The 20435-nt window shown below is 42.8% G+C and overlaps 1 protein-coding gene across 1 annotated transcript; it reads right to left on the reverse strand.

Moving 5' to 3' along the window:
* Nucleotides 1-10008: 10008 nt before the first annotated feature.
* On the reverse strand, nucleotides 10009-11430 carry LOC145029561 (uncharacterized). Its single transcript, XM_078978065.1, has 2 exons — nucleotides 10299-11430; nucleotides 10009-10244 (listed from the first exon to the last, which is right to left on the reverse strand). The coding sequence occupies exons 1-2, from the start codon at nucleotides 11428-11430 to the stop codon at nucleotides 10009-10011; spliced, it is 1368 nt and encodes a 455-aa protein (XP_078834191.1).
* Between the last annotated feature and the right edge of the window lie 9005 nt (nucleotides 11431-20435).

Here is a 20435-nt window from a genome sequence, read left to right on the forward strand (position 1 = left end):
TCATCATCTGATGGCTTTCCTTGAAGAGAAAGCAATGGCTGTGATCGCGCCACGTCACCCAATATCGCGTATCAGCCTTCCAACTTAGAAAAATCATACCTCTTGCATACAAGATCCGTTTTCGACATTCTTTTTTTTCAACGCGTAGGTAAAATCAAGATCTACAACTTTCATTTAGACTCCGTCGGCTAATTCTCGACCGATCTCAAATTTAACAGTAGGAGGCATTTAGAATGTTAAATGACCGCGAAGGATTCGTAACTTCTTCATACGGACTCCGTTTTCGTCTATATTTTTACCGTTGAGTTCCTATTAATGAGATCTTCAACTCTCATTTAGGTCGCGTAAGCCAAAAAACGCTTGAACTAAAATTCGAGTTTCGGGTCGTGCACTGCTAAGCCGAATCTTAGAAAAATCATAACTTCCTCATACGAAGTCAGATTTGGGCGTTCTTTTTTTTTATATGTTCTTGGTTTAACATATACTACAACTTTCTTTTAGATTGCTAAGGATAAAATTCGCTTCATCGTAAATTTTCTATTTACGCTTCCCCGTGTCGTGCCGGTTTTGCCGTAAAACTTCGACGGGTCATAACTTCTTCGTTATAACTCAGATTTCGGCATTCTTTATATGTACGGAAACCTTGAGACATATTCTACAACTAGGTTAAAACTAGTTATTATAAATAATATTTTGCCGAAAAGTCATTTTCGACACTTATTTCCTCTAAATTGACTAGCTCGGATCTACGGGCGTTACAGAGTACACCGGTGAACACATCGTTCACAAACACCTACAGGTTGCGAGCCAGCAAGCTTTCCACCGGACTGTCTAGAAGAGTCCGTGGTCGTCATCCGTACTCCGCTAGATGCTAGATTCAACAACAACAATATCGAGGCCTCTCGTTATTTTATCACACATCGTCTATTACGTCTACCCATGTTTTACCCAACATTTTTGTAGATATAAAATACATATACAGTTTAAATGATTTAAAACACGTATAAAAATCTTTCATCAGCATAGACAACAAATTTTCAGACAATATTCACTCTTAGCATGCAGTTTATATTAAATACTTCATATCTATGTGTAAGATGAAAGTAACTATGCACTCACCTGGTAAGGTAGTGACTTGGTACTCGGACAACACTTCGTTTACTCAAAACAATTTTTCTTGGACAAAACCTAGTAACATTACCACTAGACTTTAGTCTAATATCCACCGAGACTAATTAATAGTCTAACTATTATTACTATTATATAAGCACGAAAAAATATTTCTCAACCACTATGTACAGACACGTGCCATACACGAAACACCGAGCTTATTATAAGGTACTAATAACAATACACGAAAAAATATAACTCATAATAATAGCCCAAATACTTATTATAAGGTACTAATAACAATACTATATTTAAATAAAATCTATATTAGAAATAGTGTAGGTGTAGCTCACTTACAGTTGGTTTTTATTAAAAACCGAGCTTCGCTAGAACAGCTTTTCCTAGCCGAAAGTCTTCTTCTCGGAGCCGTGGGGCGCTCTGGGGCTTCCTTCTCGTGCTAGGGAGGTTCCCTAGACTTGGGAGGGGTTTAGGAAGGCTAGAGATAAGTTGGAGAGACAAAACAAAGGCTTATGGTGTAAAGAAATTATAAAGAGTTCATCTCTTATTAATAGGAGTTTTATCGTAGAGTAGTCTCTAAGTTTCATCCGTATCTTCCGCGTATGAGCTCCGTTTTCTATGTTCTTTATATCCATGTGTTGGTATTTACGATTAATACAACTTTCATTTACACCCCGTCGGCTAATTCTCATTCTATCTCAGATTTACAAAAATTATATCATATTTATCACGCTCGAAGAGTAGAGACTAAGCTTCGTCCATATCTTTCGCATATGAGATCTAGTTTAGACGTTATTTATATCTACACGTTGGTATTTACGAGTACTACAACTTTCATTTAGACCCCATTGGCTAATTCTCATTCTATCTCGGATTTACAAAAACGTATCGAATTCGTCGTGCTGCAAAAGTATAGATTAAGCTTCATCCGTATTTTTCACATACGACGTCCGTTTTCATCGTTATTTATATCCACGCATAGGTAAAAACAAGATCTACAACTTTTCTTTTAACTATGTTGGCTAATTCTCGACCGATTTTAAATTTAACAGTATGAGGAGATTATACTGTTAAATGACCGCATAAAATTCATAACTTCTACATACGGACTCCGTTTTCATCTGTATTTTTGTCGTTGAGTTCCTATTAATGAGATCTTCAATTCTCATTTAGGTCGCACTGACCAAAAACCGCTCGATCTAAAATTCGAATTCCGGATTGTGCACTACTATGCCCAATCTTAGAAAAATCATAACTTCCTCATACGAAGTCAGATTTGGGCATTCTTTTTATGCATACTCCCAGTTTAATGTATACTATGAATTTTGTTTAGATCACTAAGGCCAAAATGTCTACTATCGTAAATTCACTATTTACGCCGCATTGTGTCGTGCCGGTTTAGTTGTAAAACTTCGAAAGGTCATAATTTCTTCGTCATAACTCGGATTTCCGCATTTTTTATATCCCCGGAATCCTTGTTTTGACCACTAAAACTTTATGTAAAGATATCGGGTTTATTTTACACTTTAATTTTGATGCTTATTTGTATCCTTCATTTATTATACATTTATAAATAAGAAATAAGCACAAAAATACACATAATTCACATAATACTAAAATAATTCATCTTTATTACTTCAAAAAGAGTTACAATAGTTAACCTAGACTATTTCATTTGGGTGTTATATTAAGGACTTAATAGGATGGACTTTTGAGAAGAGGTTACATATGATTTATTAATATATTATAAGTTATAATATATTCATATGAAATCATATGATTTAAATAGTATTGATCAAGAATTAATTTGTGTAACGCCCCGTACATAGAAGTACTTATTTATGAGTCCCTGGGATTTAGGAGGAAGGGTATTTTGGTCCTTTTGTGGGAAAAGTGGAAAAAGAGGGTCAAATATGAAAATTGGGACACGCCGAGTACGCCCAACGTAGGCTGGGTTACGCCCACCGTAAGTGTATGAATGGACGCGGGTGCGAGGTTGAGTACGCCCAGCGTACTAGAGGTATGCCCAACGTACTCTCAGAGTCCTAAAACCCTAATTTTAGGGTCAGCCACTATAAAAGGAACATGTTGGTTCTTACCCTAGCCTCCATAAGCACTCTCTTAACTTCAGAAACCCTAGATAGCCATTCCACCTCCATTGTTGGGTGTGTTTGGCCTTGGAAAGCTTGTTTTGGCAAAAGAGAGGCTAGAAGAAGAAAGAGGAAGTTGTCAAGGAAGGAGTTGAGTGGCCGGAGCTTATAGATCTGGAAAGATATCATCCTTTGGAGCCTATCTGAGGTATAAAGCTTCTTGCTTGCCATTTATATTGCATAGATCTAAGTGTTGTGAAGTTTTGACATCATTCTTGTCCCAAAAGTCCTCATCTTGATGCATGTTTTGAGTTGGTCGAGATTATCTGTCCTTTCAGACCTTTGGAGAGGTCTTGAGTGAGAAAAATGAGGTCCCAAGGGTTGTGGTTCTTCCATGTGTGAGATAAGTAGGTCTTAATGGATTAAGACCTTGGATTAAGAGCTTTATGGACGTCCCAAGTGATAAAGTTTGAGACTTTATGAATCTTAGGCATATTTGGCCTAAGGATCTGAAGTTTGGGCTTAAGAGCTTAAGCCATTAAGAAGTTATGTCGACTTGTTGAGCAGCGAGGTTACGCCCCGCTTAACAGAGGAGTACGCCCCGCGTAACGGGTCAGTGCCCCGATCCCCAATTCCAAATCAGCGTTGTACGCCCAGCATACTCCCTCTGTTGGGTTTTCATTTTGGGCCTTAGGGAATGGGCTGTTATTGGGCTGCTGGATTTTGGGCCGGATTGAGTTAAGGGTAAATTGGTCAATTTACCCTTGGAAGGGTATTGTGCTTAGCCTAATGATTATTTTGCTATGTTGGCTAGTTCGGGAGTTTCGGTGAGTCGGTGATTGGAGAATATGCTTCCTCAGTTCAGAGTTTCGGCAGTGGCAAGGTGAGTTATCGTCACTATATCAACAGGGTCTAAGGCACCAAGGCCGACCCTTTATCGGATTGAGATCGGGGTATTTGTTGTTATGTTATTGCTTTGATATGTTGCATCCTGGTAGCTAGGATGGTATATGTTAGAGACCTGGTTAATGTCGGCATCCTGGTATGTAGGATGATGCTATGCTAGTGACCGGTTAGGTCGGTATCCTGGTTAGGATGATGATATGTTATGTGATCTGCTAGATCGGCTTGTTGACTGTGGATTGTTATATGATTATATGTTTATGTGCACATGGTTGTTGGACTGGGGTTGGGTTGAGGCTGGTCCTGCTTTGTGCTGTAGGCCAAGATACCCAAGGCGGACCGGTTGTCCCGAAGGCCCAGCGAGCGGTCCGGATAGGCTGTAGGCCACAAGAGGGCGGACCAGACGTGCCGAGGCTCGGAGAGTGGACCAGGCCGACTGAAGGCCTAGTGCGGGCGGACCAGTCACACTGTAGACTCAGAGAGTGGACCAGGTGGATTAAAGGCCCGGTGCAGGCGGACCAATCACACTGCAGACTCGATGTATGTGACACCCAATTATTTTTTTTTGCAAAAATTTTAAACTTTTAAAACCCATCTTAAATTAAATTAAAACAACTGAAATAGTCATAACATAATCCATCAACTTAATAATCATATAAAATAAGTGCGGAAGTAATAATAATAATAAGGTCCCAACAAAATAACTAGTAGCGATGTCCCGATGCTCCATGTCAAGCCTTAGCCTCTTTAATCTTAACACCTGAAAAGTTATAAGGGAAAAACGTAAGCACGGAGCTTAGTGAATTCAAACACAGACATTGTACTAACATTCATATTTACTAGCCCTAATCCATTTTCCAATTATAATGATAAAGGCAAAGAACGAATCAATGTCTATATTACGAGAAGGACTTGTAGGTTTGAACCGCACCGGGAAGATCCCGTATCATTTGGCCCTAATAACCGCACCTCACGAAGAGTATTACGTTGGTGATCTTACCTACCCACCGCATCGGTAAATCCGTATCCTTTGGTGGTGTCCGCATATCCGTAATTAGTTACATACAGTGCACATGTACGAATTAAAACAATACTTATATAGCATGCTTTTATAATAAATTCAAATAATCACACACGAGCTAACTAGCCAACACAATCATCAATACAACGGTGTGAGAGAACTCACCTTGAGTGAGTATTAAGGATGGCTAACAATCAAATAATGCTACCAAGCTTGAGCAAACTTCAAAACCTCACCTAAGAAGGACTGAAGGTTAGAAAGGAGAAGTAATGAAGCTATGAGTTGAGAAAAGAGTAATCACAGCAAGGTCTTTGAAACAGACCTGCTGTTCAAAACGGATTTACTCCAAAATCTAAAACAGAAACATCGCTTTAACTAAATTTTATAGGAAACTATGATTGCTCTGGATTCAACAACTATAAAGAACTCATTCTAACTCCAAAAGATGAATTAAATATGAATTTTACAAAATGGTGTATCACTTCTGTCTCCAACAATACGGTCAAGTGATGTTGGCCAATTCTACCCAACTTGTGAGTAGAATTCGTCCAAAAGAAAATTAAGAGAAGTAAAGGAGATACAAGTGAAAGTCTCAGAGTTGGAATTGAATGAAAAGCTTCTCTCAAACTCCAGATATAAAATTCACATTGTGGACAATCACAGCACTAGCAAAAGCTGGTGACTGTCCACTGACCTGGAGTGTGGATCCATTCTAACAAATTTATAATTGTAAATAACACCCCATATTCTCCAGATCTTAAACTTATATTAAAAGGAACATATAGAAACTTGGAATCACTCTGGATCCTTTTCCAAGCCTTAGAAATGATGAAAACAAAATGACATATCAGAACAGACCCGGATCAGAGCTAACAGCAAAGATGCCATTCTTTCACATAGATAAAGCCGTTATCAGTGAGGTTGGCCTTCTTAAGAAAGTTAGCCAACTCAATTTGTGAACTTTTGGAACTGGTTTGGGGTCCGTTTGAGTTCTAGAGCTCCAGATATGGTTTTTACAAAATGACTACAGATCTGATGGAAAACAGAATCGTAGCCACCCGTGATTCCTTTTTGGCTTATCCATCCTTCTCCTTTTGAAACACATTTTAAGATGTGTTCATCATCCCAATTCAGTCCCCATGATAATGGTGGTACTAAAAAAGGTTAGGGATCATTAGGATTTCATTTAGCCACACGATGTAATAATAATCAACATGAAAATAAACATAAGCACATAAAATCATCATTCTCCTTTTAGGGTTTCCATGATCTTTTGCCACATGTAATCCCCTAGATCCATCATCCACCATATATGGGGTGAAGATAGGATCTTGAGATGATGTATAACATATAATTACAAATCAAATAAGAAGGAGAAGAGGTGAAGATGAAATCATAAAACTAGAACAAGGTTATGAATCAAGTTGTAAGAAAGGATAAGGAGGTTCATACCAATACGAATCAAGGCTGGAAATGAACAAGAATTAAGCTCCAAACAGCCCCTTGGCTGCTCTTGATCCCAAAGAGAGAGAGAGGGACGATTTTTGAGAGAGAGGGAGGGTTTAGAGTGTTTTCCTTGTGTGTGTTCCAAATGATTCAATTTACACATTAAGTACTATTAACTAGATGGACTTTGCAAATAGGCCCATAGCCCATGGACTTCAATAAAAGGAGTTTACAAGATGATCAAAAGAGTCCAATAACATAAGAAATCAGACAATGGTTAAATAAATTAACCCAAGGTTACAAGGATAATTAAATTAAAATAACCAAACGTACCGAGAAAACCCGGGGCGTTACAACTCTCCCCCACTAAGAACGGACTTCGTCCTCGAAGTCAACACCTAGAAACAGATCCGGATAATGAGCCTGCATCTCGCATTCCGGTTCCCAAGTCCATTCCGAACCCTTCCTATGTTGCCACTGCACCTTAACCAGGTTTATAGTCTTCTTGCGGAGAGCTTTCGTCTTTCGTTCTAAAATAGCGATTGGTTTCTCAACATAATTGAGACGCTCGTCAATTTGTATGTCCTCCAGTGGTATCACAGCGGTCTCATAAACAACGCATTGTCGTAACTGAGACACGTGGAACGTATTATGAATTAGACTAAGCTTGTCAGGAAGCTCTAAACGGTAAGCCACCTACCCCACACGAGCTATGACCTTGTAGGGTTCAATGAATCGGGGTCCGAGCTTTCCCCGCTTCCGAAATCGAATCACACCTTTCCAGGGGGAGACTTTAAGCAACACATAATCTCCCACCTGGAACTCAAGATTGGAGCATCTTTTGTCAGCATAACTTTTCTGACGACTGCTCGCTGTGACCAAATGATCCCGAATCACTTGGATTTTCTCCGTAGTCTGTAGCACGATATCGGTACTCCCAATTACCCTCTGCCCAACCTCGCCCCAACAAACGGGTGTCCTGCACTTCCTCCCGTACAAGGCTTCATACGGAGGCATTTTAATGCTCGAGTGATAGATGTTGTTATAAGAAAACTCAGCTAGATGTAGATGGTCATCCCAACTACCCCCAAAATCAATCGCACACGCCCTAAGCATGTCCTCCAAGGTCTGAATCGTCCGCTCACTCTGCCCGTCTGTCTATGGATGGAAGGCGGTACTAAAATGTAATCGTGTGCCCAATTCTTCTTGAAACTTCCTCCAGAACCGAGAGGTAAATCGGGTGTCTCGATCGGAGACGATAGAAACGGGCACCCCATGTAATGAGACAATCTCCCGAACAAAGATCTCGGCTAATTTCTCCGCGGATGAGCTCTCCTTTATAGCCAGAAAGTGAGCACTCTTAGTCAAACGATCAATAATCACCCATATCGTATCTGATCCTCGGGCAGTTCTAGGAAGTTTTGTAATGAAGTCCATGGTTAGATGCTCCCATTTCCATTCAGGAATCTCCAATGGTTGCAACTTCCCATGCGGTTTCTGGTGTTCCGCCTTGACCTTCCGACATGTCATACATTCACAAATCGAGCCACATCATTCTTCATTCCATGCCACCAGTAAGCCTCATGAAGGTCCCGATACATTTTAGTAGCATCAAGATGGATAGAAAATTTTGACTTATGAGACTCATCCATTAGGGTTTTCCGATTTCCCCCGGTATATGGAACCCAAACCCTACCGTAGCGAGTCAGCAAACCCCGCCCGTATCGTTCCATCTTAGGCAACTCTTTCCCAATCTTCTCACGCCTGATTTTTTCCTCCAGTATTGCCGTCTTTTGGGCGTCCCGGATTAGAGCTAACAAAGACGACACCATCGTGATCCGGAGACACTTAGCTCGAATCGGTTCGGCAGATTGTTTACGACTGAGAGCATCAGCTACCACATTAGCTTTACCGGGGTGGTAGTGAATTTCACAATCATAATCTTTTACCACATCCAACCATCGGATCTGCCTCATATTCAAATCTCGCTGCTCGAACAAATATTTTAGACTCTTATGGTCAGTGTATATGATAAACTTCACTCCATAGAGATAGTGTCTCCAAATCTTAAGAGCGAAAACAACAGCCCCAAGCTCCAAATCATGAGTGGGGTAGTTTCGTTCGTGGGGTTTCAGCTGTCGGGAGGCATAGGCTATCACCCTATCTCGTTGCATTAACACGACACCAAGACCTTGAAGCGATGCATCACAGTAAACCACCATATCCTCAACCCCATTAGGTAAGGCCAAAATCAGAGCTTCACACAATCGTTTCCTTAACTCATCAAACGCCAGTTGCTGCTCCGGGCCCCAAACGAAATTCATTGATTTCTTGGTCAATCGGGTGAGTGGTAAGGCGATTTTAGAGAAATTTTCAATGAACCTCCGGTAATAACCGGCTAAACCAAAGAAACTGCTAATTTCAGAAGGTGTTTTCGGAATATTGTTTAACCGCATCAACCTTGGCATGATCGACCTTGATACCGTGTTTGTTTACCACATGCCCCAAGAACTGAACTTCTTCCAACCAAAATTCAAATTTTGAGTATTTAGCATAAAGCCTTTCTCTTGCCAGAGTTTCCAGAATCTCCCGAAGGTGTTGCTGATGCTCCTCTTTGCTCTTAGAATAGACTAAGATATCATCTATGAACACTATGACCGAACGGTCAAGCATCAGGCTACACACCCGGTTCATGAGATCCATGAACGCTGCGGGTATATTGGTGAGCCCAAAAGGCATCACCACGAATTCAAAGTGCCCATATCGAGTACGGAATGCTGTTTTCTCAATGTCTTCTTCACGAACACACATCTGATGGTAACTGGAATGTAAATCAATCTTGGAAAACCAAGATGCAGCCTGAAGCTGATCGAAAAGATCGTCAATACGTGGCAACGGGTACCTATTCTTTATCGTGCGCTTGCTTAGCTCCCTATAATCAATACACATTCGCTGGGATCCATCTTTCTTCTTCACAAAGAGAATAGGAGCACCCCAAGGTGAGCAGCTTGGCTGTATAAACCCTTTATCACTTAGTTCTTGAAGTTGATCTTGGAGCTCTTTCATATCAGGTGGTGCCAAGCGATAAGGAGATTTTGCTACCGGAGTCGCACCTGGCACCAAATCAATGCGAAACTCCACTTGCCGAACAGGTGGCAAGCCAGGGAGTTCCTCTGGAAAGACATCGCTGAAGTCGGAAACGATAGGAACGTCGTCTAGTGCTATAGCAGAAGAGCAAGAAGCCATAGCCAGGCGGGGAATGTCCCCCTGAATAATAAGTTGTCCACCTCTAGGGTTTCGAACACGAACTTGCTTCTTACGACAGTGGATTTCCGCATCAAACGCATCAAGCCAATCCATGCCTACGATAACACAGAGCTCTCGCAGCGCAATAGGGATAAGATCGATAGGGAATTAAACTCAATAAAACTCGAGAGTGCAACCCCGATAGACATCGGTGACATAAATAGTGCGGTTGTCGGCAACTTCGACAACCATTGGGAGAGCCAATTTTCCGATACTACACCCCAGACGATTAATAAACGTGCGAGATACAAAAGAATGCGTAGCACCGCTATCAAACATAACAACAGTAGGCTCGGAATCTTGCAAATAAGTGTCTGATTTACCACATACGATCATGTAAACAATTCTACCTACCATTTATTAAATAATGGCAGGAGAGAAAAGAAAAAAAAAAAGAAATTTACCTACCACTGTCGCGGTAATCACCGGCTCATCCACAGTCATCTGGTGAGCACGACCTCGTGTCACCATAGTGGGTCCCTTAGAAGACGATGCAATTGCAGGATTTGTACCCCCGCTTCCTTTACCAGCCTTCAACTTCGGGCATTCGGGCTTCTTGTGTCCCGTCTCGTTGCAGTGATAGCAGACGGGAGCAGCAGAAGTAATCTGAGGAACTGCACTCGCAGGGGGAGCCCTACAATTCTTCCAATGACGCCCTGGCTTTTTACAGTTGTAGCATATCAACGGATTTTTCTCGCCCTGACCTGAAGACGGCCTGTACTCATACCTTGACTTACCACCCTGCTTTTGCTTTTTCTGGGCATCTCCGGATGTCTTGGAGGAGGTGTCATTGGCCTTCCTCTTGGTCTGGGTCTGCAACTCGATTTCCCTCCTCCTCGCTGCATCCATGATCGCGGATAAAGTCGGGAACTCCTGCATGCTAACGAATTCCCGAATCTCGGTACGTAGAATGGTAGTGTATTGGTTGACCAACCAGGCCTCGTTCCCAGCAAATGAGGGACAAAAAGATAGCATCTCCAAGAACTTGGCGTTCAGGTCGCTAACAGACTCGGTAGTTTGCTGTAAGGCCATGAACTCTTGCTGCATCCGCTGCTGCTCCACCTTGGGCACATATTGTGCCTCGAACCTCTCCACAAATTTAGCCCAAGACATGGCCCTCACTTCTTCCTCGTTTAATAGAGCGGTGATGGTGTTCCACCATGTCTTTCCCCTTTTTCGCAGCTGATTCATGGCGATCACAACTTTGTACTGGTCCGGACATCCAACAGTGATGAAGGCGCCCTCAACATCTGACACCCAATTCTTAGCAGCAACTGGGTCGGATTCACCATTCCAAAGAGGAGGGCTACACTTGCTGAACTTCTCGAAGTAGTATGCCGAATCCCGAACGGGCGGAGCCGATAACGCTCCCCCGGGAATAGCTGCGAGGCGCTCATCCAGAAGAGCTTTGACCTGGTTGATAATGTCATTGGTCATGCCCAGGATTAGTTCATTGAAAGCATTATTGAATTCCTCAGCGACAATATTCCTAACTTGCTCCATTTGGAGCTGATTAAGGCGAGCAGGCGGAGCCATCTGTATCCGTAGAAGGAGGAAAATATTTAGAAATAATTCAGCCTAGATATTTCTAGGAAGACGAAACACTCATCTTGCCGAAAATTTCTCAACCTTGCCCCGACCCGAAACCGGCACCGATGTTTCAAATAGTAGGGGCCCTTCTGCTATCTTCCACACAAGTTCCAATTTCGCAATCGCGTCTAGTTTCAAAATTTCCAGCTCGCTCTAGTCGTTAATTTTACATCTCTCTCACATGTTAACATTAAATAAGTGTGTAATCTAGCATTTTAAGACTAGTAGAATCCAATTCATAGTCAACAATTTAACATAAACATTTAACATAAGAAATAAGGCTTACTTGGCTGGCCGACTGGCACACCGCGACATCTTTCACTACTAGTCTTCAGAAAGTTTGAAAAATCTTTTAAAAAGAGAATAAACTATTATAGAGCCTCAAATTTGAGTCTAGAACATCCACAAGAATTCCTAGTTCCCTCAAACTGTGGCTCTGATACCAACTTGTGACACCCAATTTTTTTTTTTGCAAAAATTTTAAACTTTTAAAACCCATCTTAAATTAAATTAAAACAACTGAAATAGTCATAACATAATCCATCAACTTAATAATCATATAAAATAAGTGCGGAAGTAATAATAATAATAAGGTCCCAACAAAATAACTAGTAGCGATGTCCCGATGCTCCATGTCAAGCCTTAGCCTCTTTAATCTTAACACCTGAAAAGTTATAAGGGAAAAACGTAAGCACGGAGCTTAGTGAATTCAAACACAGACATTGTACTAACATTCATATTTACTAGCCCTAATCCATTTTCCAACTATAATGATAAAGGCAAAGAACGAATCAATGTCTATATTACGAGAAGGACTTGTAGGTTTGAACCGCACCAGGAAGATCCCGTATCATTTGGCCCTAATCACCGCACCTCACGAAGAGTATTACGTTGGTGATCTTACCTACCCACCGCACCGGTAAATCCGTATCCTTTGGTGGTGTCCCCATATCCGTAATTAGTTACATACAGTGCACATGTACGAATTAAAACAATACTTATATAGCATGCTTTTATAATAAATTCAAATAATCACACACGAGCTAACTAGCCAACACAATCATCAATACAACGGTGTGAGAGAACTCACCTTGAGTGAGTATTAAGGATGGCTAACAATCAAATAATGCTATCAAGCTTGAGCAAACTTCAAAACCTCACCTAAGAAGGACTGAAGGTTAGAAAGGAGAAGTAATGAAGCTATGAGTTGAGAAAAGAGTAATCACAGCAAGGTCTCTGAAACAGACCTGCTGTTCAAAACGGATTTACTCCAAAATCTAATCAAAACGGATTTACTCCAAAATCTAAAACAGAAACATAGCTTTAACTAAAATTTATAGGAAACTATGATTGCTCTGGATTCCACAACTATAAAGAACTCATTCTAACTCCAAAAGATGAATTAAATATGAATTTTACAAAATGGTGTATCACTTCTGTCTCCAACAATACAGTCAAGTGATGTTGGCCAATTCTACCCAACTTGTGAGTAGAATTCGTCCAAAAGAAAATTAAGAGAAGTAAAGGAGATACAAGTGAAAGTCTCAGAGTTGGAATTGAATGACAAGCATCTCTCAAACTCCAGATATAAAATTCACATTGTGGACAATCACAGCACTAGCAAAAGCTGGTGACTGCCCACTGACCTGGAGTGTGGATCCATTCTAACAAATTTATAATTGGAAATAACACCCCATATTCTCCAGATATTAAATTTATAACAAAAGGAACATATAGAAACTTGGAATTACTCTGGATCCTTTTCCAAGCCTTAGAAATGATGAAAACAAAATGACATATCAGAACAGACCCGGATCAGAGCTAACAGCAAAGATGCCATTCTTTCACATAGATAAAGCCGTTATCAGTGAGGTTGGCCTTCTTAAGAAAGTTAGCCAACTCAATTTGTGAACTTTTGGAACTGGTTTGGGGTCCGTTTGAGTTCTAGAGCTCCAGATATGGTTTTTACAAAATGACTACAGATCTGATGGAAAACAAAATCGTAGCCACCCGTGATTCCTTTTTGGCTTATCCATCCTTCTCCTTTTGAAACACATTTTAAGATGTGTTCATCATCCCAATTCAGTCCCCATGATAATGGTGGTACTAAAAAGGGTTAGGGATCATTAGGATTTCATTTAGCCACAAGGATGTAATAATAATCAACATGAAAATAAACATAAGCACATAAAATCATCATTCTCCATTTTAGGGTTTCCATGATCTTTTGCCACATGTAATCCCTTAGATCCATCATCCACCATATATGGGGTGAAGATAGGATCTTGAGATGATGTATAACATACAATTACAAATAAAATAAGAAGGAGAAGAGGTGAAGATGAAATCATAAAACTAGAACAAGGTTATGAATCAAGTTGTAAGAAAGGATAAGGAGGTTCATACCAATACGAATCAAGGCTGGAAATGAACAAGAATTAAGCTCCAAACAGCCCCTTGGCTGCTCTTGATCCCAAAGAGAGAGAGAGGGACGATTTTTGAGAGAGAGGGAGGGTTTAGAGTGTTTTCCTTGTGTGTGTTCCAAATGATTCAATTTACACATTAAGTAGTATTAACTAGATGGACTTTGCAAATAGGCCCATAGCCCATGGACTTCAACAAAAGGAGTTTACAAGATGATCAAAAGAGTCCAATAACATAAGAAATCAGACATTGGTTAAATAAATTAACCCAAGGTTACAAGGATAATTAAATTAAAATAACCAAACGTACCGAGAAAACCCGGGGCGTTACAATGTATATGGCTAGACTCGGAGGGTGGACCAGGTGGACTATTGGCCGGTGCGGCGGACCAGTCACATAGTAGACTCGAAGGGCATGGCTGTTCTATGTTCTGATATGATATGGCATGTTATGCGTGTATGATATATGTGGTTGGTAATTTGGGGGTATCTCACTAAGCTTTCGGGCTTACAGTTGTGGTTTAATGTTTTTTTTCAGGTTCTTCAGGAGACTGTGGCAAGGAAAAGGCGTGATCATACCGCTCCACATGATTATGTTTTATGATGTGATTATGGGAAGACTCTGATAATAATTGTATTGAAAACCTTTTTGTAATAACATTAAGAAAATGGGTTGTTTTTGAAAAGTTAAAATTGGTTGAAATTTTATTGTCGTTACAAGTTGGTATCAGAGCCTTGGTTTGAGTGAATTGGAGGAACATTCGGGTGAATCCAGTCTCAAATCAGGGAGAGTTTTTAAAAGAGAATTTAAAATGGTTTTCAAAATGAGTAAAAGGAGGACGCGGAGGTACGATCAGCCGGAGCCAGTAAGTAACCGCAAAATACCATGCATGATATTTGTTTTTGAGCTTTGATAGAACAACATGCTAGTATTAGGCTAGAGATCTTCAGGATTTCATGATAGTGTTGCCTGATGTATGATGCCTGCTAGCCTAGGGTTCCTCTGTGGGAGATTGTCGGTGTTCCTCTAGGAGTGAGGGATTGAGCGCTTGTTTTGTATGTTTTTCACTAGGGTGTTGTGGTAGTACTTCATACAAATATGGGTAGGTGTGGAAGGTAGTATGGGCCTGTACTACTGAAAGCATAGGACCCATACACGTATCAGGGAAACGATGACCTCTAGGGTTGGGTTGGGAGTTGGTTCCCAGATAGTGGGAAGTGTCTGAGATCTTGTGGTGTTTTTTTTTTCAGTATGGTGGTCATGAGACATGCTGGGAGCGGATCCGGGTCAGGATCGGGAGCAGGAGAAGGAGGTCAGGGCGGGTCGATACCGCCCGAGGTTATTGGTAAGATGAGCATAGGCGAATTGGATGCTAGGATTTGTGAGATCCTGCACGATGAGGTTGCTGCATTGTTCTGGGCCGAGCTGCTGGAACGGTTTGGGTCAATCAAGACTGCCATGGTTGAGTATTTTGATGAGCGCTATTCGGCTCTCACTGAGACGGCTGCCGCGACGGCTACAGCGGCTGTAGCAGCGGCCGGGGGAGGAGACAGTCGAGGTTTTCAGTATCGGGACTTCGATAATACGAAGCCTCCTACCTTCGATGGGGTACACGATCCGATTGTTTCTATGAGATGGTTGTCGGACGTGCAGGGGTGTTTCTTCACGTGTTCATGCCCTGCTGATCAGAGGGTGAGGTGTGCTCTGAACCTGTTGAGGCTCGGGGCGAAGGATTGGTGGAGATTGACCACGGGGTCATATTCGGATGCGCAGAGGGCTGCGGTTTCATGGGATTAGGTCAGAGAGATGTTCAGCACTTGTTATGTTCTGCAGGTTGAGAGGGAGAGATTGGCTCAGGAGTTCCTTGAGTTGAAGCAGGATTTGGAGTTGGTGACAGAGATCACCAGGATGTTCACTGAGAGGACGATGTTTTGCCCTGAGTTCGCTTCGGAGCAGGCTCAGATGTCCCGATATCTGATTATGCTCAAGAGGGATATCATATAGCTTGTGTCTACGCAGAGGTGCGAGACCATGTTGGATTTGCAAGAGGCCACCAGGCGGCGAGAGTTGGAGATTGAGTTGCAGTTGCGAGAGCTAAGGCAGGCTCCGGTGCAGTTGCAGCCGGCGTCGAAACTGTCCAAGACCGTTGATTCTAGATTGGGAGATCAGATCAGTCACACTTGTGAAAAGTGTGGGAAGAGTCACACCGAGGTTTGTATGTCCGGTGGTGCATGCCGCAAGTACGGGAAAGAGGGGCACTATGCTAGGGATTGTCGGCAGGCAGCCCCAGGTCGGGATTTGAGGATTTGTTGTCATTGCCATCAGGTTGGACACTTGAGAGTCGACTGTCCACAGCTTGTTGCAGGACCGGTGCAGGCTGCAGCACCAGCCACTTTGAGGATCATGGGTGGAGGTCAGGGTGGAGCGGAGCCCCCAAGGGATCAGGGTCGTGCTTATCAGTTTGCAGAAGTGGAGGTCAGAGCAGTGCCGGATACAACTGCGGGTATGTTTCCTCCTTGATGTCTTATTATCCTATGTTTGTTGTGGAGTGTTGTTTATCTGTTAGTCTCATTGTGTGGTTTTCAGTATGGTATTCGTTGTTCTTTGACGGTTGGTATGGTTATGGGTTTAATGTTGGGAATCTCGTTGGTTATCATGTATGAGGGTTATTAGTGGAAATCTAGCGTTTCGTTTGAATGTCGGGGAGCATCTGCAGTCTGAGGAGTGGTTAGCTGAAGATCGAGTTTCTTTCGAGCTCGGGATGATCAGTGTTGATATGTGATTTCGTGAAGGTTGCTCGTGTTAGTGGGAAGCAGTTCGCGTGTAAGCGTTTGTGTGTGTAGGGTTATTGAGGGAGGTCGGTGATGGCGACCGGTGGTTGATAGTCAGTGCTATAAGTGGGGGAGAATTGGAAAATTCTCCGGAAGATCGATGAGCTTGTGAGGTTGTTTAGCTGCTTGGGATTCAGTAGTGTTTCTTCAGCCAAGAGCGTAGGCTGGTGTGAGTAAGTGGCAGGTGCGGGGTGGGATACAGACCAAGGGTATTTGGTTGTGGAGGGCCTGGGATCAGACCGGGATTGAGTATGTATGATGGAGATAAAGTTTGGAACCCCTAGAGGGCTAGAACAGTATGCATGGTAGGGTTTCCGGGGGGGGGGGGGGGGGGGATAACTCGGAAGGATTAATGCTAATTGAGCGGTCCGGATAGACTGAACGCCAGTAGGTGTACCAGTCAGGCCGAAGTATCGGAGAACGGTCCAACCAAGCTGAAGGCCCTAGAGGGCGGTCCAGATCGGCTGAAGGTTCTGAGAGTGGTCCAGATTGGCTGAAGGCCTGTTAAGGCGGTCCAATCATGCTGAAGAATCTACAGGTATTGTTAGATCGATTCGAGGAAATGGATTGAGTATATCGCGATGTGTTAGCATTAGAAGGTCTGGCACCGGGTATTGATCTCGATTAGTGGAGTTAGTGCATGGACTCGAGGGTCCTTGCGAGCAGATTTAGAGCATGTGTGTTGCATAGGATAACGGTTATGCTATAGGGGAGTGGTGTAGCGTTGGGCGAGCACTGTGGCCCTTGTCGTAGTGACAAGGCGGCCAAGTGGATTTCCTTGGTAAGGAAAGATAGAGAAATGTAGCTCCGAGAGGGAGTGTAAATTCACGGAAGTGAAAGTAGCAGCGCAAAGTTGTGATTGGAGTGGTCCAATTATGGTCATCGAGCAGTGTGTTTGTGGCATTGGTATGGGATCACATCCGGATTGGGTGTCTGCTGAGGTCGCAGAAGGAATTTCGCGGGTGTAGAGCCAAGAGGCTCGGAAGGGATGCAGAGATGGAGTCTTGGACTCCCAGTTTGATTCGGATCAAGGAATCGTGTATGTTGTGGTGATTCATCCGGGGGATGTTTGGAGGTGTCATCAGTATGACGGGTTTTCCCAACCCGAGGGTGTTAGAGCTAGTGCAACATGTGCATGCGATTGCAAGAGGAGAACTCATGGGAGTTGCTTAGAGGCTGAAGAACGTGTCCTTCTGTCAGCATGGAGTGGATAAAGTTGGACTCGGATCGGGAACCCGGTGGTTCAGAGTTGTATCTAGCTCGTAAGATTCAAGTGATTGTTGAGATCAGGATCGAGAAAAGTGCCATGGAGTGGTACTCGGTTGATAAGTGTAGAATCTGATAGGTGTGGTTATTAGAGGGTAAAGCCGGTGGCCGGCTTGAGGCGCTAGTCAGGACACCGCAAGAAAGGAGAAAGTGAGTTTCGGGTTTCGATGTTGTGTCTTAAGGAACCTGGTCTGGTTAATGCCAGGTGGTGAGTTGCGGGAGAAGTTCTGGAGTCGAGTTGCCGCAGGCTTCGAGGGCGAAGCCTAATTTAAGTGGGGGAGAATTGTAAATCCCTGTCCTTAGAAGTACTTATTTATGAGTCCCTGGGATTTAGGAGGAAGGGTATTTTGGTCCTTTTGTGGGAAAAGTGGCAAAAGAGGGTCAAATATGAAAATTGGGACACGCCGAGTACACCCAGCGTAGGCTGGGTTACGCCCAGCATAAGTATATGAATGGACGCGGGTGCGAAGTTGAGTACGCCCAGCGTACTAGAGGTACCCCCAGCGTACTCTCAGAGTCCTAAAACCCTAATTTTAGGGTCAGCCACTATAAAAGGAACATGTTGGTTCTTACCCTAGCCTCCATAAGCACTCTCTTAACCTCAGAAACCCTAGATAGCCGTTCCACCTCCATTGTTGGGTGTGTTTGGCCATGGAAATCTTGTTTTGGCAAAAGAGAGGCTAGAAGAAGAAAGAGGAAGTTGTCAAGGAAGGAGTTGAGTGGCTGGAGCTTATAGATCTGGAAAGATATCATCCTTTGGAGCCTATCTGAGGTATAAAGCTTCTTGCTTGACATTTATATTGCATAGATCTAAGTGTTGTGAAGTTTTGACATCATTCTTGTCCCAAAAGTCCTCATCTTGATGCATGTTTTGAGTTGGTCAAGATTATCTGTCCTTTCAGACATTTGGAGAGGTCTTGAGTGAGAAAAATGAGGTCCCAAGGGCTGTGGTTGTTCCATGTGTGAGATAAGTAGGTCTTGATGGATTAAGACCTTGTATTAAGAGCTTTATGGACGTCCCAAGTGATAAAGTTTGAGACTTTATGAATCTTAGGCATATTTGGCCTAAGGATATGAAGTTTGGGCTTAAGAGCTTAAGCCATTAAGAAATTATGTGGACTTGTTGAGCAGCGAGGTTACACCCCACGTAACGGGACAGTACCCCAGTCCCCAATTCCAAATCAGCGTTGTATGACCAGTGTACCAAGGAGGGTACGCCCAACATACTCTCTTTGTTGGGTTTTCATTTTGGGCCTTAGGGAATTGGCTGTTATTGGGCTGCTGGATTTTGGGTCAGATTGAGTTAAGGGTAAATTGGTTAATTTACCCTTGGAAGGGTATTGTGCTTAGCCTAATGATTATTTTGCTATGTTGGCTAGTTCGGGAGTTTCGGTGAGTCGGTGATTCGAGAATCTGCTTCCTCTGTTCAGAGTTTCGGCAGTGGCAAGGTGAGTTATCCTCACTATATCAATAGGGTCTAAGGCACCAAGGCCGACCCTTTATCGGATTGAGATCCGGGTATTTGTTGTTATGTTATTGCTTTGATATGTTGCATCCTGGTAGCTAGGATGGTATATGTTAGAGACCTGGTTAAGGTCAGCATCCTGGTATGTAGGATGATGATATGCTAGTGACCGGTTAGGTCGGTATCCTGGTTAGGATGATGATATGTTATGTGATCTGCTAGATCGGCTTGTTGACTGTGAATTGTTATATGATTGTATGTTTATGTGCACATGGTTGTTGGACTGGGTTTGGGTTGAGGCGGGTCCTGCTTTGTGCTGTAGGCAAAGATACCCAAGGTGGACCGGTTGTCCCGAAGGCCCAGCAAGCGGTCCAGATAGGCTGTAGGCCCCAAGAGGGCAGACCAGACGTGCCGAGGCTCGGAGAGTGGATCAGGCCGACTGAAGGCCCAGTGGGGGCGGACCAGTCACACTGTAGACTCAGAGAGTGGACCGGGTGGATTGAAGGCCCGGTGCGGGCGGACCAATCACACTGCAGAATCGATGTATATTGTTAGACTCGGAGGGTGGACCAGGTGGACTGTTGGCCGGTGCGGCGGACCAGTCACACAGTGGACCCGAAGCGCATGGTTGTTCTGTGTTCTAATATGATATGGCATGTTATGCGTGTATGATATATGTGGTTGGTATTTTGGGGGTATCTCACTAAGCTTTCGGGCTTATAGTTGTGGTTTAATGTTTTTTTTTCAGGTTCTTCAGGAGACCGTGGCAAGGCAAAGGCGTGATCGTACCGCTCCTCATGATTATGTTTTATGATGTGATTCTGGGAAGACTCTGATAATAATTGTATTGAAAACCTTTTTGTAATAACATTAAGAAAATGGGTTGTTTTTGAAAAGTTAAAATTGGTTGAAATTTTATGGTCGTTACAATTTGGAATTACTTTAGTGATCAAAAGAGACTAATT

This window comes from Lactuca saligna, chromosome 2, assembly GCF_052625555.1.
Source record: "Lactuca saligna cultivar CGN05327 chromosome 2, ASM5262555v1, whole genome shotgun sequence".
NCBI classification, from domain to species: Eukaryota; Viridiplantae; Streptophyta; class Magnoliopsida; order Asterales; family Asteraceae; genus Lactuca; species Lactuca saligna.

What these genes read in the sequence shown, in the direction of transcription:
- LOC145029561 (XM_078978065.1), bottom strand. Translation starts at nt 11,430, where the DNA reads ATGGCTCCGCCTGCTCGCCTTAATCAGCTCCAAATGGAGCAAGTTAGG. An exon ending in GATTACCGCGACAGTGGTAG is followed by an intron (nt 10,245 to 10,298) that starts GTAAATTTCTTT and finishes AATAAATGGTAG; the next exon opens with GTAGAATTGTTTACATGATC.